The sequence below is a fragment of the Trachinotus anak genome, unplaced genomic scaffold (assembly GCF_046630095.1).
Source record: "Trachinotus anak isolate AG129_WGS33_773 ecotype Australia unplaced genomic scaffold, CSIRO_AGI_Tana_v1 ptg000002l, whole genome shotgun sequence".
Classification (NCBI taxonomy): Eukaryota; Metazoa; Chordata; class Actinopteri; order Carangiformes; family Carangidae; genus Trachinotus; species Trachinotus anak.
Window position 1 is genome coordinate 27,895,669 of NW_027273853.1, and position 27,386 is coordinate 27,923,054.

Consider the following 27,386-nt stretch of genomic DNA (forward strand, 5'->3'; position numbering starts at 1 on the left):
GACCAAGCACAGAGTTCGTCAGTCAAACTGTACTGATGTGTCTCCCTGTGCTGCAGTTTTTCTTTTTGTTTAGAGTAGGGTTGAAATATGTAAAATTAAGTTTTATAAATGATGGAAGCCAATTCTGAACAGGAAAAGACAAAAAATATATTCTTAAGAAAAAACAAGGAAACAAACTCACGTTAAATCAAAATTATGAGTTACTGAATCAGGATTACAGCGTAGTCAAATCAGTGCCATCCAAATTAACCTGAGACAGTGTGTCATAATTATGATTTTCAATCAAAAATATGAGCAATAGTAAATTTATAAACATTTAAATTTTGAAGTTTTTATTTAGTATCTGCTTTTGAAGCAATATATTTGACATTTCTTTTCTTTAAGAAACATTTCCACCCTCCCACTCATCCTCCCTCTGAACCCTGAACAATACAAACAGTGTTTGTTCTTTATCTCACTCCTCACCCCCCCTGCCCTTCACTCTGGGATAAACCTACTTGGGTCTTGCGTTTTGCAATGATCACACACATGCACATGAGTTGTTGTTTGACTCGTCTTTTTCTGTCTTTAACTGTTTCATTAGTTTCTCTGTGAACTCTTTTAATGTGCTGTCTCTATATATTTCTAAGAAAAGGGAACCTGCTTGGTTTGGGGTCATTTCCTGTGAAACCCTTTTGTCACATGGAAACACAAAGTCTCCATCTCTGTTTTGTTTTCATTGTGGCGTCCGTTCCTTCTGCATCTCACAGTAAGAGAAACGTTTGCATGTTTGCAGCATTTTGTGTAACATGGATTGGAATGGCAATCACAACAACATTGTATTATAACTTTATATTAAATAAACTAATATGTCTTGTTACAAAGAACAAATTATCCCCTGCATCCTATTTCAGTGTCAGCTTGCATGAATGAGTGATATTCTGCATCATTCAGTAGGTTTACATGACTGAATTTAATGTGACACCACTGTCTAGTTAAGATAACAGTAAGCTAAGCTAAGATAAGCTACAGTCACATCTTAGCTGCACCTAAAAATGACATATTCTGATTATAAAGATGTTTTAAGTTTGTTACCATCGTCTTTCTTTGAAATAACAAACTTAGCCAAAAAATTCTTTTGTAATTCAAAATGGTCGTAAAGACGATAACGTTAGCTTAATGTTGCACCAGCTCAGTTTATTGTTAAAGCTAGCTAGGTCTGCCTCTGTAACTATTAGCCAATTAAATGGTTAGTTAATCAACAGAACATTGATTTTAAAATGAATAATTGCATCACATTTGCTTGTTTCAGCCTCAGAAATCTGCAGATTCTTGTTTGGTTTTTTTTCTGTTTCATATCAGTATATCAATATATCCTATTCAAATTTCTAGTGAGTCAAAATAATCACTTTAAAAACTTAACTAACTAAACCAGGCTAAGTTAATAAGTCTTAATACAGTACTTTCAGGTGTAGTTATGATTGTGACATGACTTTATATAGTCAAGCGAAATCTATTAAACATTTTAAACCTTTCATGATAATTAAGTTTCAGGAAAAGGTGCATTATTTTTGTTAGTATGTGATGAAGCGATTATGTGCTTTTTGGACCAATCAAAAGAAATTAAGAATACAATTAAAAACATTAATTTTCCTGTCACTAACCTATCAAATACTCATGCTATGCTCATGCGATTTCTAATTAACTAGATAAATCTCTTAAATGTCACTGTCAAAAGTAATTCCAAATGAGCCCATAGATTTATCTTAAAATTTCCAACTCATTTAAAATCAGTTAATTAATGATATGAAAGAAAGAAAATCATGCAAATTTTAGCAGCTTTGAAGCTGTAAATGTTTGTTGTTTTCATATTTGGTAACTGGCTAAAATGATTCATTCTAAAAGTTCTGATTAATTAACTTTCTGTTGATGACTTATCAATTAATTGACTAATTTCAGCAATAATTCAAGTCTTTTTCATGTAATTTTGACTTTATTCATGCAGTGCTTATTTTGAGCATCAGGCAGCTCAACAAGAGTCACCCACTGATAAATTAAAGTTTGTTTTCAATGAAAATGTCCCTCAGTTTCCCCAAAAAACTTTCAGTCATTCCCCTCAAATCCAGTTCATTAAACTTGTAAAACCTCATCTCATGCTTCACAAACCAGTTTGAACTGGTCTCCATGATGTGTCACTTAGCCTCAGACAGGTAAGAGCCACACCTGCCCCCGACATGCCCACTGTGTGCTGTGCGTCTGAGCTCGGTCAACGTATGTGGCATTTGCAAACTCTGTTTGTGAGTTTGTTTTATCCCTCTTTGGTGACAGACGGGCTGAGTTTAAATCCCAAAAACCTGAGATAATCAGAGGAAAGTGGTTGAAAGTTTTCAGTTCTAATTCTTTTTCTTGGCTCGTCTGGTTTGATAAGGAGGATGAAACAGAAAATTGATTGGTTGCAAATGCTTTTTGTTCACGGTTTTCTGTGTTTGCTTGTGTCTTTGGGGAACTCATGCATGAAATTCCAAATGTGCCTGATGTGTTGCACGCAAGTGTTTGTCCCCATTTGGTATATTCTCATCATCTTTAAGCAAACATACTGCTTAAGGTGGTGTGTACAACCTTTCCCTCTTTTCCACTTTCTCCCTCTGACCTTTCACACATTTACATCTATCGAGAGAGATTTTTCTCAAGCTTCCAGAAACGCAGCATCCCACATTTTTTGCCTTTTCCTCACCATGATGTTCTCCTCACATTGTTTTCAAATTGTTTTACCCTTTTGTCATGTCTCAGTTTTTGTTTTTTGTTTTGTTTTGTTTTAGGTTTTTTTTACATTTTCAACCCTAGGAAATTGACACCAACAGAAATACAACTCAGAGAAATATAAAGCCAAACTAGACAAAGCTTAATTGACATTTTAAGAGTTATTTTAATCCTTGATGAACTAATGATGTAAACTGTGCCTTCTTCCAGAAAATGCGCTGGATCCAGATTCAGATGAATTTGACGATGAGGTAAGGAAACATTTATTTTTCCTTAAAAAAACATTATTATTTAGTTACACCTATCACTGTTATTTATTGCTGTCTGTAAATCTTTCTGTCACCAAAAGGGCAACTATGAACCTGATACGTCCTGGAACGAACCTGTCCAAACAGAGGATTATGATCTTGCCTTGATTCCTACGCACTCACCAAAAACCACAACTACTGGATCACCTCTTTTACCCCTACCTGACATCAGAACCACAACAGCAGAGTGGGATCAGAGAAGAACCAGCACTGATCCGGTTCCCTCTGTCAGATCCACTCAGTCTAATCAAGTCCTGAGCCATTCGGAAGAGACGGCACGCCGCAGTACCTCCACACATCCACCAGAAGTCACTCTGTCACCAGAAACCAGCGAAGATGCTGACTTTAGTGGCAACGCTCCCTTTTACTCCACAGCAACAACCACAACCAAGCAATTCTTCATCTCCACTTCCGCTACTCCTTTATACTCTAATACAAAGACTGATGGCGTTCTTAGAGGCATCAGTCCAAAAGGTGTTGTTAGTACCACTGCTCCTACATTCACCAGTGCAAAGACAAAAGGTGGTAAAGGTATTTCTCCATACAGCACCACCACAACAACAATGAGGTCTCATACCGGTGACATGAGCAGCACAACATCACCGCCCTTCATCAAGGCTGAGACGGACCATGGCCTGGCACATCGCATAAATGAAGACACCGGCCCTGAAGACGGAGGTCTTCCAGAGATCCAAACTTCAACCTCCCAACCTTCCTCCTTGAGTGAAGGTGTTCCACCTAGTCCCACGAGTCCCAGCATGCCTCATTTATCGCCTGACACGACCTCTGTCCGGTTGAGTGCAGTACTCTTGCAGACCACAAAGCCAGTGTCCAATGGTGAGCGCCTTTCTGCCCTACCTTCTTCTTCCTCCTTCTCCTATGCCTCCTCCCCTCTGTGTGACACCACGGACCCCGACACCGACCCTTCCACTTGCCTGCATGACCCTCCTCCCTCATCTTGGCCTATGTTGTCAGCCTCTGCATCGGACTCCCAGCATGCCGCTACCACACCGCTGTCTAGCAAAGACCCAGCTTCTCCTTCAACCCCCACGCTCGCTGCCTCCACCCTGCCTCACCTCCCTCACCCCTCGCACCCCCTGTCTGGTTGGGAGACTGATCCCATCTCCCGTGGTGTCGGGTTTGATGATACTGGTAGCGATGGTGATTTGTTGTCTGGTTCTCCGTCTTTGTCAGTTTCTTCAGGTCACCCCTTAGTGTTTAGTGATACCCCTCCTCTCCAAACAATGCCAGATCCTTCTGGCACCTCCGTTGCTACCGAGCTGTCCACATCCGCCTGGGATCCGTCACTCTCAACAGTTTCTCTGTCACTCAGCCCCACCCTCCAGCCTTCAGTTCTCCTTTCTAGAGACTTCACCCTCTCTGGTGCAACACCGGGCTTATCCCATTCTTTCTCAGCTGGGTTTGAGGACTCAAGGTACGCTACGGGGAGCACAATAGAATCTTTTCTCCCTGAGGTCAGCGGTGATGGGTTTCCGTTAGCTAGCGACGTGGACACCATGTGTGGCTGTTCTCTGGAGCCGTCAGCATCCTCTTCCTGGGTGCACGCCTCTCCCCATGTCCCTTTGCTGTCCTCAGCCTGGGACACTGTTAGCTCAGAGCTTTACTCGAGTGTTGGCTTCCCTTCGGCCTTTGGTGTTGGTATAGACGACCTTCACTCTCTATCTGTGGCGGGTTCTGATGGTCTGTCCTTTGACCAGCCTCTCCTCTCTCATAGCGCTATCTCTCCGTCATCATCCTCTCCACACTCTGACCTTCTACAAGCCACCCATAGTGATCTGCCCATTTCTATTGCAGCCACAGCATCTAACGTAAGGGAGCCCTGGTTCTTGGAGTCAGATGGGAACTCCGCCCTCCATACGTCTGCCCTCCCTTCCTCTCCCACAGCATCCCCTTTCACCCCCACCCCAGAAGGACAGGTGTTAGACACTAGCAGCAGTGCATCTGGTTCGGCCCTGTTCCCTGAATCCCAGGAGGGTGTAGATCAGGAGTGGGACAGGGTTCAAACCTCAGCGTCAGGGGAGAGCGCACTCCCTTATTCAACCAAAGTCACTAATACCGTCCCCCCATCTACAACCTTGGAATCTGGCCAGACCCCAGATGATTTGGACGACCGCTCCTCAGCGTTTTATTTTGAAAGCGAGAGTGGCAGTGCCATCACCTCTGAGATAGGAAGCACTGAAGCTCCTATCACTCCTGCGGTAGCCTCGGCTTCACCCTGGTCGCTGGGTGTGGAGGAGGAGAGCGGCTCAGGGCAGGGTGAAAGCCTGTACGACAACGAGACATCCTCTGACTTCAGTATCTCCGAGCGCATGGAAAGAGAGTCAGAGGAAGAGGAACCAGTCGCAGGTAAAAAAAGCCGTCCGTGTAGGCGAAAAAGCTGCATTACATCTGCAAAATGCCAAGGGATCAGGAAGAGTTCTGGACATCCAAAATATGACTAATCCGTCATCTGTCAACAACAAAACATTTCATTTTTTTCATTTTTATCTGTGAATGCGAAAGTAAGAATATTAACAGTCACCACCAGGATCCCATAACTCTGCATAACTTTGATTAATGACTATCTTCATCGACATTTGAGGCTCATATATTTTAGTTCTATCAATCCATCCATTTTGTAAACCACCTGTTGTTTATTAAGGGCTAGAGGGAGGGAGGGTCAGATGGTCAGGATGCCATGTCTGTCACAGAGCTCAGTGCAATACCAAAATCTATAAGTGGGACCTGAGTCCAGCACACAGAAAGAAAAGCAAACATAGCCAGACAAAACCAAAGGACATACAGCATCAGAGACATTCAGAGACATCACTACACTGATTTGAAGTAGAAGTCGAAAATTGGCCCTGAGGTCAGACTTTAAACTTGTAATTTATTACTTTTATGCACTCTCAAATGTTATGTTATGTTATGTTCAAGTACACAAATAGCAATCAGAGATCTCAGTTTACAGTTGAACATAAAGATCCACCCTGGCCAGATGTTACTTGATGTGGCCAGCAGAGTGCAGCAGAGCTCTTTGACCTGCTACTGGATTAATTAAGATCCACGTCCATAGTCTGACTGCACTGCACTTTAATGGATTTACAATCTTCAGTAGACAGATGAATTCATAAAGCTTTCAACAATATCTTTAATTACAGACTTTAGTGTCTAGTTTAAGTGTCTTATCTGGATAAAACTCCTGCTACCAATTTAGTGGAATTACAGCTCCTGATGTGAGGGTTTTAAAGAAACATCCGGGGGAATCTGAATGTTGTACTTCATGTAATCATGTATACTTCATGGAACCTCTGGACGTTTTGTAAGGGATGCAGATTCAGACTAAGATTGATCTTTAGACTGGGAATCAAATGGGGAAGGTAGAACTGTATCTTGAAAGAATATTCTGGTGGTTTTGCTTCAGTAAATACCAATCCCTCCATTTGATTTTTGACTAAATTTAAACAAAAATTAACTTGTGGAGACTTAAAACTTGCTGCAGGTAGATAATCCATCACAATTAAGAACAACCTGCCTTGATGAGTTTGTTTAGTTACTTTAAATTTGCTTGGAAATACTTCCTTAAAAACTCTTTCAGTTACTTTATCCAAGGATGTTCTGAGTTTCTGAGTGTTTTATTAGTGAAACATCCAAATTCACACTTTCATTTTTCATATTGTCTTCTATGCCAATGCCGTAGGTTTGGGCAAGTTTTAGTTGTCAAAGCACCTGTGAAGCACATTTAACAAAGGTTTTCAAGTGGTTGAAACAACATGACAAAGACAACTTTGACAAATGGACATTAAGATTGAGTCATTCACTGTGATGGATTATCTGTCTGCAGTAAGTTTTAAGCCTCTTAAAGTTAATTCCTTATCTGAAACAAAAGGTTTAAGGATAGACGGTGTCGTATGTTGTATACATGGTAAAGCAAATTTGTGATCAGGCATATTAGTTAAACGTCACTGGGTCTTTGTCAGGGCGGAAACAGTAAAACCAGATTATTTACACCTGGTACTCTTTGTAAACACACTGGAAGTAACAACTGCAAACATGATGAAAGAACAATCACAATGGCTGAGAAAAAGCCCTGGGTTAACCTTCAAAATGAGGGCCGTCAGTAAGGATAATTATGGGGGTTGTGTTGATTCATTTCATTTATTTCCACAGATTATAAATGAAATTGACTTGTTTCTCTCACAAATGAACTGAATCCAGTGGCTGCCTGGAAAGCAGGAAAATCGGCCTAAAAACAGATGATTTTATATTGGGCTAAAACATAGATATGGTCCTTTTAAAATATGACTGTACCTTTCCCAGTGTATTTCTACATCTGTGACCTTGACATCCTGACGTACAGTAACAGAACTCCATCTTCATCATTTAGTTCAACTTCAGCATTTTATCTAAAATCATTTCACAGGGAGCTCTGAGTAGAGGTTTTGTGTACTTAATTCTTGTCAGATCATCTTTGAGTCACTTTGTCTCTTTACCCAAACCAATAACCTTTTCCATCTTCTGTCCGGCTTTTTCTTTTCTCTGCCCATTATCATCGTCCGTGTGTCCAGGGTTTTTTGAGAGGCAGACATTTGGATGTGGGATGGATGACTTGAATGAATGGTTTTACTCTGAGTGTGCACAGAGTAGAAATCACACAACAGACTCTTTATGAACTAGTCATCAGGGCAGACCCAGCCATTCATGGCTGAACTGAGTCAGTTTGTGCAGAAGAGGTAAGTTCTGACAAACAGCCTCCCAGTCAAGGTTAATCCACACTAGTGTTTTCCTTACTGGTTATCTGACGATAAAGGGAGGATTCAGCAGCAGCAGCTCAGTGAGGTCAGGTTCAGCCACCAGGATTTCTTTTCCCGTTATTCAAAGTTACAATTATGCTGCTTGATTGACTCCAGCTCAGCTTTGTTTGTGTGCTGCTGCAGTTTGATGAATATGTTCTCGCTTGATCTGTGATGGACTTTTGATTATGAGCCTTTGTGAGTTTCTGTGTACCTTTCAAGTGGTTTGGCAGGTGGTTTGAATGTGATGAGTTTTGTGTTTGTGCAGTAGATGGCTGAATGTGAATGGTGGTACATTGTGTTTCAGTGCTGGGGAGTAACACGGTTCATGTTTCTCTCTGAAGTGTATTATTAGAGATCTGAGAGTGTTGGAGTTTTAGTCCTGCAGATAGTTCAAGGAGGCAAAGCTGCTCTGAAGGCAGGAATGAGCTCAGTGGTTGAGTTAAACCTGAGTCATCTTAGGTCCTTAAGCTTCTTGCACATTTTGGGTTTTGACACCAGACACCATGCTAAATTTGGATACACCAAGAGGACGGACAAAATGTATGGACATTTAGAGGGAAAACCCCCTAACCCTAACCCTAACCGCCTGTAGATATGTCGCTTAATGGTTTAAAAAAAAAAAGCAGCTAAAGCAGTTTAAAAGTCGCCAAATCTAGTGAGAAAATCATAAAGTTGCCAACATTGCTCAGTAGGAAACTTCCTACTGAGCAATGTTCACATGAAGCTTCCTTCCTTCAGTAGGAAGCTTCATGTGTTGATGAGCACTGGCCTTATAAAGTGGGTTATTTACAATGTGACAGTGGTATTCATTTAGGTTTTTAATGTTCTTTGGGTCACTTTATTTTATCTGAGGTGACTGATACATGTGTCTTTAACTCTGCCAACTCAGATTTATTTAACTAAATGTCCTCAGCCGGAGCAGCTCTGTCTCTGAGAAACACAGTGATGATAAACGTCAGGTGTGAGTGGAACAGGTGATGCCTCTGATTTCTTCCCTCACTCTGCAGTAGTTTCACTTCCTGTCCTCTGCTGGTCCCTCCCCTTCCAGACGCCAGTAACAGCAGTCACGAGTCAAGGGTTGGTTCAATCAGGGATAGAGAGAGGAAGGCTGTGGTTCCTCTGGCTGTCATCTCCACCCTCACCTTCGTCGGCCTCATCGTCCTCGTCAGCATCCTCATCTACTGGAGGTCAGTACTGCTGGTGGATTTAAAGCTGGTATTTGATGATTTTCACCATTAGAGGGCAAAAGGCTGACAGAAACACAGCCATGACACTTGACAGTTGCCCCCTTACAGGGGGTGGTCACACCTCCACCTGCCTGTACACCTGATTTTCACGTCAAATTTTTAACTATGCCTTGAAAATTTGTGCAGCGTTTAGCAATTTATGTTCTGTGTCTTTAATTAGATACACAGAAAAAAGCAGCTGAATAAAGGAAATCAGACAGGCTTTTGTTTCAGGTCATTTCTTGTGGGACCATCTAGTCCCTCAGTGAACACCACCTGTTACTGAAAGAACAAGTCTGTTATTAACCGGGTTTCCGCCGCAGTTTGTGCAAAATAGATGGGTTTTTTTTGTTTTTATTATTCCATCTTCTGTCTGAGTTTCCACAGACTGATGTTATGTGAATGAGGCTGGTTTTCTCCTCTAGTGAGCTCATGTTAATTGAATGGATGACAGATTTCCAGCAGTCTGCCTCTTGGTTGGAGCCGGCCTGATACGGCAGGTGCCACTTAAATGCAAAAATTTCACTTTTGCTAAATTTTGCTTTGTCAAATACTCTGAAAAAAAGCCTCAAGCAAGCGTTTACTTTTTTTGCGAAATTTGGGTTTTTTTTCAAAATTTACATTTCAGTGACTCGTTTTTAAGTTTTCAAATTGCTTCACCTATGGTCATGAGCTTTGGGTAGTGACCAAGAGACTGAGATTACAGATACAAGCTGGGCTCAGCCTTAGAGATAGAGTGAGTAGCTCTGACATCCAGAGGGAACTCGGAGTAGAGCCGCTGCTCCTTCATGTCGAAAGGAGGAAGTTTAGGTGGTTCGGGCATCTGGTTAGGACGCCTCCTGGGCGCCTCCCATTGGATTTCCTGGTACGTCCAGCTGGCAGGAGGCCTTCAGGTAGACCAGAACACTGGAGAGCTGGAGAGATATCTGAACTCATCTGATCTCATCTGACCTGGGAACACCTTTGGATCCCCCAGAAAGAGCTGGAAAACGTTGCCGGGGAGAGGGACGTCTGGACAACTTTGCTTGACCTGCTGCTGCCAAGACCCGACCTCGGATAAGCAGAAGAAAAAGGAATTACACATTGTGCATTAGGCAGGTTAATGGAAACGCACTCGCTTCAAAGCAGCTTCCTGACAGGAGTTCAGCCAATTAACTTACACATATTTTTTTCTTTCTGTGTAACACTGTGACTCATGGTCACCTAGAATACCTTTCTCTGTGTTGGATCTGAGATAAATCCTTATTAAACACCGAATATTACTATCATCATAAAAAACTAAGAACTTTCTGTTTTCTGATTTCTGTCTGTATAGGTTTGAATAATCTATCCAGTCTTTTTAAAAGCGCACACACACACACACACACACACACACACATATACTTATACTTCTATCTTTGTGAGGACACTCATTGACATAATGCATTCCCTAGCCCCTTACCCTAACCTTAACCATCACAACTGAGTGCCTAACCCTAACCCTGACCCTGACCTTAACCTAAACCTAATTCTAACCATAACTCTAAAACCAAGTCTTAACCCTCAACATGTGATTTGAAGGCGTCTCAAAAAGTGAGGACCCGCGTAAATGTCCTCACTTTCCCAAAATGTCCTCACTCACCAAAAAAAGTATTTGGTCCTTACTATGTAGCAAGTGCAAGTACGAGTACACACACACACACACACACACACACAATCACACACACACACTCATGATATGATATGGGGAGGGGGAGTGAACTGATTTTAGCCAGACGGCTGTCGTATATGTCTGGGGAAATTAATCTTTTCGAACACACGTTCAGTCTTGATTGTACATTGTGTTGAGTGTTTGTGTGTGTGTGTGTGTGTGTGTGTGTGTGTGTGTGTGTGTTTGCTCACCAACATCCCCCTTCACTAACAATACTTCCTGTGTTGTGTTGTTGATGCGGCTGCCGGTGGACTCAATGAAGCTTTTCAGCCTCCAGCCGCTGCTCCGTGTTTGACAGTGGCGTGTTTTTGATTCCTCTGGGTTTACCTTGAGAGATGCTGTTTTTCGTTTTTTAGAGATGCATGAAATACTGGATTTGAAGCAAAGTCCCTTTGAGAATAGTTTAAAAGTTTTTTTCCAGGGTATAAGAGTAAAAGTTTATTTTCTTCTTGTGTTGAAAACATCTCTGGCTGCGTGGTAGTAAGAAACCCTCTCGCCCACTCAGACCATGAAATAACCAACTTCAGAAATCCAATCAAGGACATGCTGTCCAGCATAGTATAAAGACCTTTAGTCGTATTTTTCACAGACTGTACATTTCTCATCTGCTCTGCCGGAGGCTCAGCATATTGTTCTTGTTTTGCAGCCTGCTTGTTGTTGTATCTCCAAGATTGAGCAGTGCTAAGCTGGTAATAATCTGAGGAGCAGGGGGATTAATCCTCAGTGAAGGATGTACCTTGGCTGCAGCGCTGCAAGCATCCACTCAGCCGAGAGCGTCCAGAGAGGGTCGGGGATAGAAAAGGACATCCGCCTGATTATGTCAGACAGAGGGAATCGTGTCAGCGTCTTGTAGAGTGAGCGGCAGGAGGCCAAACTGCTCTAATCCTGCTGGTGTTGTGTCCTTTTTCTTCCCTTCGTGACAACACGGTGCTCATTTGGACACTGCTGCTGTGCATTTGAGGTCAGGCAGTTTGAGGGGATTCTTGTCAGCGTTACAAGTTTACAACAAGCTGAAAGATGCACCATAAATTAGCATGAAGCTAAATAGTTTTTAAAGCCATCTGATCAGATCCAGCATCATTTATGTAGCAGCTTTCTGTCCAGGACACATGGATTAATTCCCGAAAGGGCCCCTGACCCCTCGTCCCCTGGATCAGAGCCTCTGACTGTTAATATTCCTTGTTTGAAAGTCATTGAGCTCAGTTATGAGACAGAACAACAAACATGATGAAATATACCAGTAAACCATAAAGAGAGACAAAGAGACAACAAAGTGATTCAAAACAACTGCAAGGAGACACACAGTTACCAAAATGAGACTCAAAGAAGCAATAAAAGTAACTAAAAGTAAATAAAATAACCGTAAAGATTCACAATACAACTACAAGGGGACACAACAGACCATAAAGAGACAGAAAATTATGTAAAAACAACTACAGACTAAAAAAAATGACTGCAACCACTTAATTCGTAGTCGTGTTGTGTTTCTTTCAGTCTGGGGCCCTGTATCGGAGCTTTAACTTTTAGTTGTTGTCTCACTCTCTGGGGCCCATTCTCCTGTGACCCATCGGGGCCAAGATCAAGTGTTTCTCAGAGAGATCAGTCAAAAGATCAGTAAACTGAGTTTCAACATAATCAAAAGCATCATTAACAGCAGAGATGTTTATTAGTCTCCAAAGATTTAACAACAAAACTGTTATTTCTGGAAACATTAATTGGAATACTTTGCACCTGCAGATAAATTTAAGAGAATTTACTCTGTGAAATTGTTTGGTGCCAAAATATTTGCCTAAAAATATGAGAGTGTGTGTGTGTTTGTTATTGAGGAGCAACTCGTTATCAAACTAGGTTAAAGCAGTTGCTGAGCTCCTTACACCCCATCACAGCAAAATGAGATTAAGTAGTTGTTGTCTCAGTAGATAAACAAGTAAATAACATTAAGTTGGCCAATGAACAGCAGCACAGTTACATCTTTTGACTAATGATTTAACGGTCCAGGATTTTACACTTTTCCAGTGATTTACTTGAAATGTCATCAGAAGATATATTTGTGGCTTTAATAACCAAGAACCATCTCAGTGTAGTTTGACATCTCCTCTCTCAGGCTTCTCTCTGGAGCTCTAGTTACAACAGGTCAGTCAGCCAATCAGAGGAGAGGATCTGAACCTCTCCTCTGATTGGCTGACTGTTTCTGAGTGATCATATTGAAATATAGCAGATTTCAGGTAAACACTCAGAGAAACCAAATCCTGTAAGGTTGGATGGTGGGTCCAGGTGGGTGGGGCTTGGGACGTGGCTGAGGGCAGTGACTGCTTTGTTGTGACATCACAAAGTTCCAGAAGTCCTGACGGCTGGTTTTAAGGCTCAGTTTCTGAATACAGGCTGTGTGCATTTCTCTGTGGACTGAGGCTTTGATACTTTCACAGTATTAATATAGAAATACTGAGTTGTACTATTACTCAGACAGCTGAGTTTTTCAAGTCTCCTGATTCTGTCTCTGCAAAGCATTTTGGGATCCACATACAGTTATGTTCATAATAATAGCAGTGTGTTTAAAAAGGTGAGTAAACCTCAAAATTCTTCAAATAAATTGTATTTTAATGAACACAAATGCATTGGGGACACTGCACATTCTATTTCAAAGCAAGAAAATTGGAAAAAGTAATTGAATTTGATAATATTTTACAGAAAGTCAAGAAATATAATGTTCAAAAAAATAGCAGTGTTGACATCTTTCTTTACAAACTCAAAAATGTACTGTGCAAACTAAGAAATGCTTGAAAGTTCAACTTTCCTGAGAATCACAAACTAATATTTAGTTGCGTAACCACGGTTTCTGATAACTGCTTCACATCTGTGGTACATGGAGTCGACCAACTTCTGGCACCGGTCAACAGGTATTGCAGCCCAGGACAATTGTACTATGTTCCACAATTCCTCTGCATTTCTTGGTTTTGCCTCATGAACAGCATTTTTTATGTCAAGCCCACAAGTTTTGTATGGGATTAAGGTCCGGGGATGTGCTGGCCACTCCATTACTTGAATTCTGTTTGTCTGAAACCATGATTTTGCTCGCTTGCTGGTGTGTTTGGGGTCATTGTCTTGTTGAAACACCCATTTCAAGGGCATTTCCTCTTCAGCATACAGCAACATGACTTCTTCCAGTATTTTGATGTACTCAAACTGATCCATGATCCCTGGTATGCGATAAATAGGACCAACACCATAGTACGAGAAACATCCCCATATCATGATGCTTGCACCACCATGCTTCACCGTCTTCACTGTGTACTGTGGCTTGAATTCACTGTTTGCAGGACGTCTGACAAACTGTCTGTGGCCCTTAGACCCAAAAAGAACAATCTTACTCTCATCAGTCCACAAAATATTACGCCATTTCTTTTTAGGCCAGTCCATGTGTTCTTTGGCAAATTGTAACCGCTTCAGCACATGTATTTTTTTTAACAATGGGACTTTGCGGGGGCTTCTTGCTGGTAGCTTGGCTTCACATAGATGTCGTCTGATTGTTACAGTACTCACAGGCAATCTTAGATCTTCTTTGATCCTCCTGGAGCTGATCATTGGCTGAGCCTTTGCCATTTTGGTTATTCTCCGATCCATTCGAATAGTCGTTTTTCTTCCTCGCCTTTCTGCTTTTGGCTGCCATTTTAAAGCATTTGATATCATTTTAGCTGAACAGCCTATCATTTTCTGCACTTCTTTATAGGTTTTCCCCTCTTTTATTAATTTCTTAATCAAAGAACGCTCTTCTTCTGAACAGTGTCTTGAACGACCCATTTTACTCTGTTTTTCAAGGACAAATGCACAGCCAGCATATGCAGCATCAGTTGCCTTGATCCTTAAATAAGGGCCACCTGTTTAACACCTATTTTTTTCACATAATCAATGACCTCACTAATTGAACTCGGCACTGCTATTTTTTTGAACACGCCCCTTTCAGTAAATGATTCAGTTTCACAGAATCAGCAGCATGCATGTCATGCCTGTTGGGTCTGTTGGTTTTCTATACCTTTACTGAACCTTCTAGAAACTTACTTGCAGTGTAGAAGTTGAAATTCTAACAAAAACAGTGATTTATCTTGCTCGTGATGTGGGACTGCTATTATTTTGAACACAACTGTATCAGTGCAACAGATGTTAACACAGAACTGGTTCAGACATGTGGCTCCAAGATGTTTCCCACACTATAGGTCCCCACTACAGGCCTTATCTTCCCTTTTTATGCTAAATTTGACAAATTAAAATTTTATTTAATTTTTTTTAAATTAATTAATTAAAAAAACAAACATTTGTACCATGTTTGTCCCTCTGTGCATCTCACAGTTCTCAGCTGAATGCACTGACTGAGTAGAGAGAGATACAGAACCAAAGTTACAGAGAGCAATTCTTTGTGTTTCTGTGTCTCAGAGCAGTTTCTCCAAAGCTTCCGTCTTTAATCTCAGAGCTCAACCCTTTTTCTGAAAGGGTGTGTGTGTGTGTGTGTGTGTGTTGGTGATAATCCCTGATGCCCATTTCTGGCCGAGACAACACAGGTTCATCAGAAGCGATCTCATCCATTTAAAAACGTGTCAAGGATTAACAGAACATCTTTTTTCCTGTGTTTTTGGGAGGATTACCCTGTGCTCTCCAGAATCTGGGCTAACGCAGCGTTACATGAAAACAAAAGCATCTTCAGTTCGTCAGATTCAGAGCAGTGTTGTCGGTCTGGTCTATTTTCTCCCCTCTCTCCCTTTTGTTTTCCTGCCCAACAAAACTCTTTGTATTCAGTGTTTGTGTTTTCAGTTTTTCAGCCACGTTTTCTACACGATAGATTTGTCTTTATTTTAATAACTTTCCTAGATGATAAAAGTTCATTTTTCTATATGTAAACACTAAACAATATTTTTCTTTTTTTTTCTTATTTCTAATATAAATAATTTTCTGTAAATTTCACATAATCATTCAGAGAATAAATAAATGTGGCATCTTTCTTGAATCCCAAAGACAAAATAATGAAGAGCTTTTTAATCAAATGCATATGTTTTGTCTGCAGGACCTGTTTTCAGACGGCTCACTTCTACATCCACGACAGCTCATCACCCAGAGTCATCGCTGCAGTGTCCACAGCTGCATTAACATCTGGTAACACTCACACTGACATTTCATGGCCCCTTAAACTAAACCTAAAACCTGTAACCTTAACACGTAAACCAAGTCTAAACTCTAAAACAGAGGACCAGACAAAATATCCTCTTGCTCCAAAAATGTCCTCATTTTCTGTATAGAACTTACTCCTTACTTTACAAAAAAAAATACTGTCTTTCAAAAATTTGCCTCACTCAAGGGGCAAAGTTTAAATTTTACAAAAATGTCCGCACTTTTTAAAAAATGTCTTGAGATCTTCAAAATGTCCTCTTTCCTCACAGAAGTCTCCTAATTTTTCCAAAATGTCCTTACTGTCCAACAGTGTTCTCACTTGTCAAAAAAGAGTCCTCACCCCCTTAAATGTCTCCAATGTCTTGACTCACTAAAATGTTTTTCTCTTTCCTGAGTTGAAGAAGAAAATGTCCTGTCTTTCCAAAAAAAATTCTGTCTTTCAAAAAATATTTTTCACTCATAGGGTAAGATTCTAATTTTCCAAAAATGCCCTCACTTTTCTAAAATGTCTTCATAAAAATGTCCTCTTTCCTAACAGATTTTATCCTAACAGATAAAATTTCCAAAAACTTCCTTTTTTTCCCAAAAAATTCTTTCAAAAATTTTCTGATGCAAAGGGCAAAATTCAAATTTGACCAAAAAAAACATCTAAATTGACCACAGTTCATCAAATTGTGTGTCCTAATTTTCCAATTATCCGATATTTTTAAACGTCTTATCTTGCAGATGAGCAGACGGCTTTTCCAGTCCGGGACTTTGTCAAACATGTCGCTGAACTTCACAACACCCAGGGCTTCCAGCAGGAGTTTGAGGTATAAAAACGGAAATATACTAAAAATCAGATTTTGGCTAAAATTTACTTAACAGTCTGACTGTGGTGTGTGTGTGTGTGCGTGTGTGTGTGTGCGTGTGTGTGTGTGCGTGCGTGTGTGTGCGTGTGTGTGTGTGCGTGTGTGTGTGTGCGTGTGTGTGTGTGTGTGTGTGTGTGTGTGTGTGTGTGTTGGTGGTTGTGATCGTGTCGTCTGCATGCTGCTTGAAAACATGCGTTTACGTCACATTTATTGGCTTGATGAGGAGCTGCAACATTACATGACTGTTTTTATTAATTATAGTATAATGTTAATCAATTGGAGAGTGAGTGTTGTGGCCCTGGCTTGGCTTTTTGTGAGGAGCCTCCATTCATTCGTGTAAGAAGTGAGTCAGTTGCCTTTTATCTGTCGACCTTCAGCAGAACGAACATTTAACAGGCTTCAGACCTCAAAGGCATCATGACTTCAGTCACTTAATGAATCAAAGCTCCTTTTTGTTTTGTTCTGAAACTGCCACTAAGGGAAAAATCTGCACAAAGACAACAAGTCGATGGAGGGCCAAAGGTGACAAAAAAAAAGGTTTCTTGATATTGATCATGATGATGAGTATGATATAGAAATTCCTTGCCAAATTACAGTGTTTAAGGCAGCCACTTTCAGTGAAATGGAGAATTAGGAAAGTTATTTAATGTTATTCACATGAAATAACAGTTGGAAAGTAACATCATATTGTGAGTGCAAACATTTTCACTTTTGAAAAAAACAGTTTTAACATAAAATCTTTTTTTTTTTTTTTTTTTTTTAAATAAATTGTTTATTGTTTCCAAGATACAGTGTATGGCTCACCTGACCTCGTTCTCCTCTGCCACATAATTTCAGAAATTATTTTCTGCCGTAACAGGATGAAAAGGAAACTGTACCCAAAGTAAAAGTACTGACAATGAAGAAAAGAGCCTAAATAATTAAAGGAAAATAGAAGAATATAAAGAGGAGGCAAAAACTTTTACAGAAATATACACTGGCAACCAAAGTGAAGTAGCATATCCCCAGTTACAGAGGTGTTTAGGCTTGCAAAAAGTTACAACAAACAATAACTAAAATGTATTTTTTAAATTTTTGATGAAAGACATCACAAAATACCAACAGATCCATATTACAGTTTAACAGTGCTCAATGTTTCATTCCACTAACAGTCCAAGGCACAAAAATATTCATTTACATTGATATAAAAAGCAGGAAATCACTTGGAGATTGCAGATCAATTTTCTGTCAACACGTAATTGGTTAATTAACAGATTGTTTCAGCTCTAAAATCGGCTGAAGAAAAAATGAAAAAGAAGATTACATGAAAGATAGAAAAAGACCTAAAGCCGAAGTAAAGAGGCAAAGAGGAACAGATTTTTACATAAATTTGAACAAATAAAAGAAAGAAAATAGTTTACAGGCTTAAAACTTAATTCAATTCAATTCAATTTTATTTGTATAGCGCCAAATCATAATATACATTATCTCAAGGCACTTTACAGGGTCAGGTCAAGACCTTACTTTGTTACAGAGAAAAAACCCAACAGTTCCCACAACGAGCAAGCGCTTGGCGACGGGGGAGGAAAAACTCCCTTTTAACAGGAAGAAACCTCCAACAGAACCGGGCTCGGGGTGGGCGGCCGTCTGCCCACCTTTTAGACTTAATGTCTAAAAGTTGAAACAAGGCTGTTTTAAGAAAAGATGATTTCTCGTGTTTAATTTTTCCCTCTGCAATGTAGTAGAGAAGAAGTAGAAGCTGCCATACAGCTGTGAAAAACAGAAAAACTCAAAATTAGACTGAAATACAGTTTGTTACATCAACTATAATTAATGATTCCAGTTCACGTTTTCAGCCTTTTACATCTTGTTTTATTTGGGTTGATTTTCCCTTTGTGTTGACAGTAGCATGAACTGTACTGTGAGATGAATTAGTTTTTTTTGTGTGTGTGTGTGTTTCTTTGTGTTGTCTTGTAATTTGTATTTTTGCACCTCTATGGTTGACTGTGTTGTCACGGAAACGCCGTGGCTGCCTGCTGCTTCCTCACCCTCATCATTAGATACTGAAGGAGAGCTACGAGGTAAGACGCTCTCCTACTGACGCTGCTGCACACGACGTAGCTTTGTTTCTGTCTCGTCTTGTTGTGCAGTGTGCTTTTGTTCATTTGGATGTACAAAGCAATGGCTGCTGTGGAGAAAGTCGTGGTTGTATTATAATATTTTGCTATCATAATATCCCTGGATCCTTAAAAAGTCTTAGAGGTCTTGAATTTGATTTTTAAAATGTCTTTAATAATCTTCTTTTCGAATATGAAAGGTCTTAAATTTTAGGATTTTACATATTTAAGTAGCAGGTCAGTTGTTCTTCTGTCCCCAAGCTTATTTTCGTTCTCATTTTATAGCTTCCTGCAGGGCTTTAACTAACAATTATTAATCATTAATCTGCCAGTTTTTCGTGTTGTCTGTAAAATGACAGTACGTAGAGAAAATGCCTGATAAATTTTCTCACTGACCAAGATGACACCCTCAGACGTCTTGTTTTGTCAGAACAGCTGATGATAATCTAAAAATACTCGGTTTACGATCATGGATGACCATCAAATCCTCATATTTGAGAAGCTGGAAACAGCAAATATTTGACTTTTCAAATTATTATCTGAAAAGTTGCAGATTAATTTGCAGCTCTGGCCTTCTGTATGTTTTGCCCAGTTCACCGTGATTTTACCTGAAGGTAAACAAGATCATCTGAGTAAACAGACACAGGAAAGAAACAGTCTTATTAATATCAGGTTTTCTTTAAGGCATGTGAAGAGTTTTTGCTTTATGTGAATCAAAATAGTGGAACACAGTTGTTATTATGATAGTTTTTTACATTTTAATTACTATATTTTAAATTTTTCTCTGTGATTTTGTAGCTGATATAGGAAAAGAGTTATGATGCTGATGGATTTAAAACTTATGGTTCAACCCTGACATGGAAAGGATGTTAATTTTTCTTAGTTGAGGTCTTAAAAAGGTTTCAAGTGTGTAGATTCACTATAATACTCGATACTAAACTCCAACATGTTAACATTGACATTTACACCATAAAAAAAGATTTTCTAATATTAAACTGCATTGGTTTTTAACATTTTAACACCCAGTTGAAATGAAAGCAGTCTATTACAACAGTCCTGCAATTATCATAATGTCCCCATTCATTATCAGTGAGGGTCGGCTAAATAATAATACAATACAGTGCGTTCAGAAAAGTTTGACCCAGCTCTACTGTGTAGTAATATTTTGTAATAATATTATAGTAAAATTGTGGATAAAAATAAATGGAGCAAAATAGACTAAAATGTGTCTATAAAATGTGGTGGAAGAAAAGAAGAAAGTTTCCAAACTGAACAGTTACTTCATACACACTCAGTTCAGACAGAATATATGAGTGATGTTAGACTTCACTTTGTGTGTGTGTGTGTGTGTGTGTGTGTGTGTGTGTGTGTGTGTGTTTTCAGGAGGTGCAGGCATGCACAGTAGACATGGGGATGACCACTGACAGCTCCAACCACCCTGAGAACAAGACTAAAAACAGATACAGCAACATCCTGGCCTGTGAGTACAGAGAGATAGATAGATAGATAGATAGATACTGTGCTTAATTTAAATGTTGATCAGGTCATGTTACTGTCTGTTTTTTTTACTTTCACCCTCAGATGACCACAGCCGGGTGCGGCTCTCGTCCCAGGCTGATAAAGATGGAAAGACAAGAGATTACATCAATGCAAACTACGTGGATGTAAGGAACTTTGCTTAAATCTATCCTTCCATTTCATTTCTAATGTCAATTCAAACTGAGGCCTTCATCTTCACCTGAGGCTCATTCCTGAGTATTGAATCTGTTCAACATACAGTCCAAACTTATTTTTATTTAATTTTTATTTCTCAGAGCCAGTGCACGGCTTCCCTCTTGTCTCCCTAAACCAAAGTCTGCTTATTTCTAAACCTATTCATGAGGCCCGCTGTTGTTAGCGAGAACCTGTGTAGCTCTCCATTATGCTTGTCACTGCACCATTAAAATCTCATTTCCAGCGTCTTGTTGTTTTGTGAAAGGCAGAGGCGACACAAAAAACCCCCGCGGCAGTCACGGCCTCTCTGGAGAGACAGCGTACAGGTTATAAGTTGGTAAAAGCACGTCGAGGATCTCTCCAGCTCACACTTTTGTCTGTGTTTCACAGTATGAAGGCAGCTTCATGCTGTCAGTCATGTGAAGGTTATCTGACTATTAAAGTGAGTCATTGAATGCTGTCCTCCGCTGAGAACTTGTGACACCTACGTTCTTGCGCTGGCCTTAGCTAAACTGACTCCTTGGATTTCAGCTTCCTCTTAACTTTAAAACGTTAAAAATGTTATTATCCTTGATGAGTTTTATTTGATATGGCAATTTATTTTTCAAATGTGAGAGCCTTCACAGTAATGTCCCAGTCTTTTCTAGCTCGTAACCTCCTGTTTCACTCCTGGAAGTGTCATGAATGAAAGAGTTGTCAGATTGTGAATTTGCCCATTGTCTAAAAATATCCTCTAAATAACAAGGAGTATAGTTTTTAATTATGTTTTCAAAGTTTAAAACTTAATCAAACTCTGGGGCCTCACCTGGTAGAGTGTGTACCATAAAGGCAGCGGTCTGGGTTTGAGTCCAACCTGTGGCCCTTTGCTACGTGTCATCCTCTCTTTCTCCCTGAATTTCCTGTCTCTCTCTCACTGTGGCTGTCAAAATAAAGGTAAAAATGACCCCAAAAAAACTTAATGAAACTCTCAAATTTAAACTCTCAAAGTTAAGTAAAATAAAGAAAAACCCATGGCTGTATATTTGAAATACTGTGGGCATGTTGTGAAACAAGACTAACATCCCCAGTTTATTTGATTTTTTATCAGTGTTAGGTTGATTCTTTTGTAGCTTCTCATGCTTCAACTAAATGGCTCCATAGAGTTTAGCAGCGAAAGTTTAAAGGTCCCATATTTTAACATCTCACTTTTGTTTGAGGTGCTGATCTCCATCAGAAGATATATCTGTGGTTTTAAGAACCAAAAACCATCTCAGTGTAGTTTTACATCTCCTCTCTCAGGCTTCTCTCTGGAGCTCTAGTAACAACAGGTCAGTCAGCCAATCAGAGGAGAGGATCTGAGTCTCTCCTCTGATTGGCTGACTGTTTTCTGAGCGATTGAATAAAAATATAGCAGATTTCAGGTAAACCAAATCCTGTAAGGTTGGATGGTGGGTCCAGGTGGGCGGGGCTTGGGGCGTGGCTGAGGGCGGTGACTGCTTTGTTTGTGTGCATTTCTCTGTGGACTGAGGCTTTGATACTTTCACAGTATTAATATAGAAGCTGATCTTTTCATCCAGTGCCGCCATCAGGTCAAGGCGTACACTAATTTCTGTACAGACATTGATTACAGTGGAAATCAATTATTTGCTCCAACACAATGTTTTGTTCTGTCAGGTTAGTTTAATTTCACCTTGTGTCCAGTTCATCCCAAACCAGCTCCATGTGGTTCAGGTCTAGAGACTGAGCTGGTCTTCATCAAGTGGAGCCTCTTTCTGGCTCTTTTCTTCTACTGTTGTGGTTCGTTATCTTGCTGCATCTTGCTACTTCCTGCAGTAACGTGGTCCTGATAATGCACCGGAAGGCGTAGGAACACAGTTTGTTCCAACACGGTCTCTTTCTAAACAGACGGTCTGTCCTCACCTGAACTCATCCACCTGAAGGGATTGTTTGCTTTAACTTCAAGGCTTCATTTACTTCATTTAGTTAACCAATTTCTTAATCCCTGAAAAAAAATTAGTATTAAGTGTTCATGATTTTTCAGTTTTTAGTGACCTGAACTATTTTTTTTTTACCTCTGGCAGCTTAACCTTGTACCATTAAAGGTTATTTACTGGACTTCAGCTGCTGAGATTTTAATAAAAACTGGAAAAATGGAAATGCTCTAAAACGTTTTACCAGTATTAAAGTGCAGTACTAAAACCCTGGAGCACCACTGCTGCTATGGAAATGTTTTTTTTTTTTTCTTCTTTAGATCTAAGCAGGTTTTCTTTGTGAGTTGGGTTTTTTCTGAGCTGATGCAGCTGCTGTGTCTTTCCGCAGGGTTTTAAAAAAACCAGGTCGTACATTGCTGCTCAGGGTCCTCTGAGGTCGAGCACCGAGGACTTCTGGAGGATGGTTTGGGAGCAAAACGTCGGCGTCATCGTCATGATCACGAACCTGGTGGAGAAAGGACGAGTGAGTGACCAGATCTCAAGATGTTTTAGTTTGTGAAGTGAAATCATCCTGGACGTTTATTGTACTTAACAAATAAACTGCTTCCGATTTTGAAAGACACTTTGGAGTCAACTTCACCCTAAATAAGAGCAGAGAAGCTTCTGTTACTCACAGTACATTTTGAATAATCTTTATTACTTTACACAAATTCAAAAACTCAAAAGCCATTTTTAATTTCATTTAATTTCGGTGTGATTACACTTGGTAGGAAAGTCAACTGTGAAATGGATTTCTTGTTTTACTGCTTACAGACAGTTTTCTGTGCTAAATCTGAATATGTGATTTTGCATTTGAATTTAAATGTTTTCTTTATTTTTACATGGAAGACAAAAAAATCTGTGTAATTTCTCATTTATTATTTCCTCAGCCGTGTGTGTGTGTGATGTGTTGACTGTCTCCTCAGAGGAAGTGTGATCAGTACTGGCCCACGGAGGTGCAGGAGGAGTACGGCAGCTTCCTGGTGACGGTGAAAAGCAGCAGAGTCCTCGCCTACTACACCCAGAGGACCTTTACCGTCAGGAACACCAACGTAAAAAAGGTCAGATAAACAAAACAAACTGGAAATATTCAAAAAGTTCATCGAATATTTTTCTTTTTGTCATTTTTATTTGCCTTTTTAATATTTTATTTGTAGCACTTAGAGATTTGTTTCCAATGTAAAGTACATTACAAATAAAATGTATTATTATTAAAACAAAAAATGTCATGAAGACAGTGATAGTTTGTTGAACATCCATGGTACAAATATTGAATCTAATGTCAGAAATCAAAGACATTTGTCCTGTTTCACACTCTGGACTCTAAGTTTATGACGAGTGAAGACAGTGAGTTTCTGTTGAAAGCTCTCCTCATGAGTGAGTCTGGTCCCCCTGCAGGGCTCGGTGAAGGGACGGGGCAACGAGCGGACGGTGATGCAGTACCATTACACCCAGTGGCCTGACATGGGCGTCCCGGAGTTCGCCCTGCCGCTGCTCAGCTTCGTCCGCAAGTCGTCCACAGCCAGGACGGACGGCGTGGGGCCGGTGGTGGTGCACTGCAGGTGAGAGCCGATAAAACTAGATGAGACTTTATTGTCGTTTCTACATGTGTCAACATAAAGGAAGACAAAATGTTGTTCCTCATGGAATAATGAGTAGAAAAAACATACAGTCTTTATTAGTTCAACAACAATAATGTAACAAATGACTGATACTAATAATTAGACTCCACACAGTACAGTAGAATGTTTTGTTTTCATGTTTCCACTTGGTTCATTTTGATTTTCTTCTTCTCTTGCTGCCGTGCAGTGCGGGCGTGGGCCGGACCGGGACCTACATCGTCCTGGACAGCATGCTGAGGCAGATGAGAGACGAAGGCACCGTCAACATCACAGGATTCCTCAAACACATCCGCACACAGAGGAACTACCTGGTCCAGACAGAGGTCAGAGGTCAACCATCTGTCTGCACACACACATTCCTACAGTTGTTCAGTCATCAGATGTTACACTGACACCACATCACTCATGGAGAACAATGTAAACACTGAGTCTAACCACAGCGCTTTGTGTGTCCTCTCCACAGGAGCAGTACGTTTTTATCCACGATGCCTTAGTGGAAGCCATCTTGTCTGGGGAGACGGAGGTGGTGGCAGCTCACCTGCACAAGTACATGGATGAGCTGCTGACCCCAGGGCCTGGAGGGAGGACGCGCCTGGACAAGCAGTTCAAGGTGAGCACCTTCATTACTATGATCACTGACCTTTAATTTAGACCAAAGCTCAGATGTGGTCAGTATTGAATTTTATTGTAAAATACCACAAAAACAATACTCTACTCTGGAATTGTTAACTGTAATATGATATTTTTTTAACTGAATTGCAACTCATAGAAACATATGCTTCTCACATCTTCACATTATAAAATAAAAACTCTAAAAAGCCAATGTAACAAAAAGGCTGAACAATTTACCTTCAATAAAATAGTTAAAACACTCAAGAGTAAAACAAAATGTAGGTTGTTTCAGTTCAAGGCGAATATTTGATACTTAAAAAAAAAAAAAAAAAAAAAACACCCTGCGAAACAAAAGCACAACATTATTTAAAAATGTTAAGACTGTAGTCAAGGATTATTTATTATCATTATTTTGCACAGATGTCATATAATCCACATATTCACAGCTCAACAGAATGAGTCAGTCACTAATAGATGTTCTGTGTTTCCCACAGCTGGTTTGTCACTCCGGAGCGAAGCAGTGCGACTTCTCTGCAGCTCTGCAGGACTGCAACCGCAGCAAGAACAGAAACTGCTCAGTGGTACCTGGTGAGTACCACATGTTCATCACTGAGCCTGTTGTTAATGGTGAAGGTTTCATTTTCCCGTGCAGCTGCTGTTCGCTCTAGGTATCCGGGGGCTAGGAAAGGATAACCTCCATCTTCTGTCTGTCTTTGCAGTCGAGAGGTCACGAGTGCGTCTGTCTACATCTGCAGGGGAAACGTCAGACTACATAAATGCGTCGTACATCACAGTAAGAAACAAATTCTGCTGAGGTTTAAATTTTCTCCAGAGTCAATAGAGAAGATACGAGTAGAGAGTAAATTTACTCCAGTACTTTATTTTAGTTCTTCCATTTAATGTTGTTTAACACTAGTTCACGACATTTGAGAGGTAAATATTGCACCTTTTACTCCACTATATTTATATAGTATGACAGCATTAGGAGGTGGAGACTCAATGACATATGATGATTAAATCATCTCGTATAGAAAGTAATTAGCTCTACGTTTACCAGCTGCATCATTTAAATGACATTAATGCCTCAATTATCATCCAATAATACGACATATACTAGACTGAAATCAGCCAATTTTACTTTTGGTACTACAGGTATTTTTGGATACTAATGCTTAACCCTGCAACAACCCTGCATATACTGAGTATTTCAGAACTTTAACTTTAGTAAAATAGGTGTTCTGCCACTGGAAAATAGATATTAGTTTAACACATCTCCCCATCTTTAAAAGTTGTACTGCTCCTTTAACACATATCTCCACTGTAATATTTATTCCTTACTGACAGGCTGCGCTTGAGTGACGCTACAATATTGTGTAATGTGGTTAATGATAATTATGAACATTAGAGAAGAGGAAAATTAATCATCCTCCTGCTCTGAGTTTAGTTTCAGCCACAGTGTGGAAATAAAGAAAACCAGCACATCATGAAATGAATCATACTAAGCCACGGTTTTGTTCCTGCAGGGTTACAGGCAGAACAACGAGTTCATCATTACCCAGAATCCTCTGCCTGGGACCATTAAGGACTTCTGGAGGATGATATGGGACCACAACGCCCAGGTCATCGTGTCACTGCCGGGGACGCCAGCAAGTGGGGTGAGGAACTGTGTTTTGTTTTTTTTAAAGGAATAGTTTGACATTTTGGGAAACACACTTCAATGTAAGGCTCTCTCCTTTTTAACACAACGTGGCCTGAATGCAGCATGAACAGAGACATGAGACTGATATCCATCTTCTCCTCTCACTCTCAGACACAGACAGTAGATAAGAGTTTTTCCCAGAATGTTAAACCATCCTTTACACTTTTGAGTCATTCTGATGCCACAGGATAATTTACAGCAAGGTCACACTTCACTTCCATATATGAATATTTGTTATGATCTCAAACTGCTCCGGCAGATTCACAGGTTGAATCAGCCTGAGCAGCTGTGATCATTCCGTTATGATAGAAACTGATGTGTTTAGAAATGTAATGAAAGTTATTGTGTAAGTTATTTATCACACCACCAGACTACAAACTGTAGCATAACAATGAGTTGATTAGTCAGCTAGAACCATGACTTCATGCCCCTGGGTACGAAGAGTCATGTGACCACACCTTCTGTTCTACCTGTGTTGTTGCTGTTCTGGTTTGTGATGTAACCGACTTGCTGACTTCCTGTGTTGTTAGACGGAGGAGGAGGAGAAAGAGGAGGCGGCGGAGGCGTGTGTCTTCTGGCCCCGCAAAGGGCAGCCAATCAGATACGAGATGTTCACTGTCACTCAGAGGAGCGAGGGTCACATCTGTCTGGCCAACGAGGACATGCTGGTGGTCCAGGAGTACGTACTGGAAGCTACACAGGTTAGTTCAGCCTGGAACAAGACAACTTCAGTTACACCACACAATCAGTAATCACCAAAGTATAGTGATGGTAAATGAAAGGGGCCGATTCACATCTGAAAAAACATATTTCCATGTATCTGTGTAGAAAGCTTTGTCCTCATCTGTCAAGGTTTTTACTGTCCGCATTGAATAGGAATGTCGAAAACTTTAATCGTCTCTTTTCAGAAACAGTATCTCTGTTACTC

At 40.2% G+C, this 27,386-nt stretch overlaps 1 protein-coding gene across 7 annotated transcripts in view; it reads left to right on the forward strand.

The window, feature by feature from the left end:
• The window catches only part of ptprz1a (protein tyrosine phosphatase receptor type Z1a), a 79,447-nt gene that overhangs the window by 48,994 nt on the left and 3,067 nt on the right, over nt 1-27,386 (forward strand). The window contains exons 11-28 of one of the 7 annotated variants that reach the window (XM_071459979.1): nt 2,950-2,990; nt 3,089-3,884; nt 4,863-5,414; nt 8,892-9,030; nt 15,813-15,901; nt 16,643-16,728; nt 18,807-18,827; nt 20,247-20,343; nt 20,445-20,527; nt 22,875-23,009; nt 23,452-23,586; nt 23,924-24,087; nt 24,335-24,470; nt 24,611-24,757; nt 25,254-25,347; nt 25,479-25,552; nt 26,283-26,422; nt 26,991-27,159. In XM_071459979.1, coding sequence (XP_071316080.1) covers nt 2,950-2,990; nt 3,089-3,884; nt 4,863-5,414; nt 8,892-9,030; nt 15,813-15,901; nt 16,643-16,728; nt 18,807-18,827; nt 20,247-20,343; nt 20,445-20,527; nt 22,875-23,009; nt 23,452-23,586; nt 23,924-24,087; nt 24,335-24,470; nt 24,611-24,757; nt 25,254-25,347; nt 25,479-25,552; nt 26,283-26,422; nt 26,991-27,159 — 3,098 coding nt within the window. Of the gene's footprint in view, nt 1-2,949; nt 2,991-3,088; nt 5,415-8,891; nt 9,031-15,812; nt 15,902-16,642; nt 16,729-18,806; nt 18,828-20,246; nt 20,344-20,444; nt 20,528-22,874; nt 23,010-23,451; nt 23,587-23,923; nt 24,088-24,334; nt 24,471-24,610; nt 24,758-25,253; nt 25,348-25,478; nt 25,553-26,282; nt 26,423-26,988; nt 27,160-27,386 lie in introns of all 7 variants that reach the window. The other 6 variants (XM_071459993.1, XM_071459957.1, XM_071459965.1 and 3 more) reach the window with 6 other exon arrangements.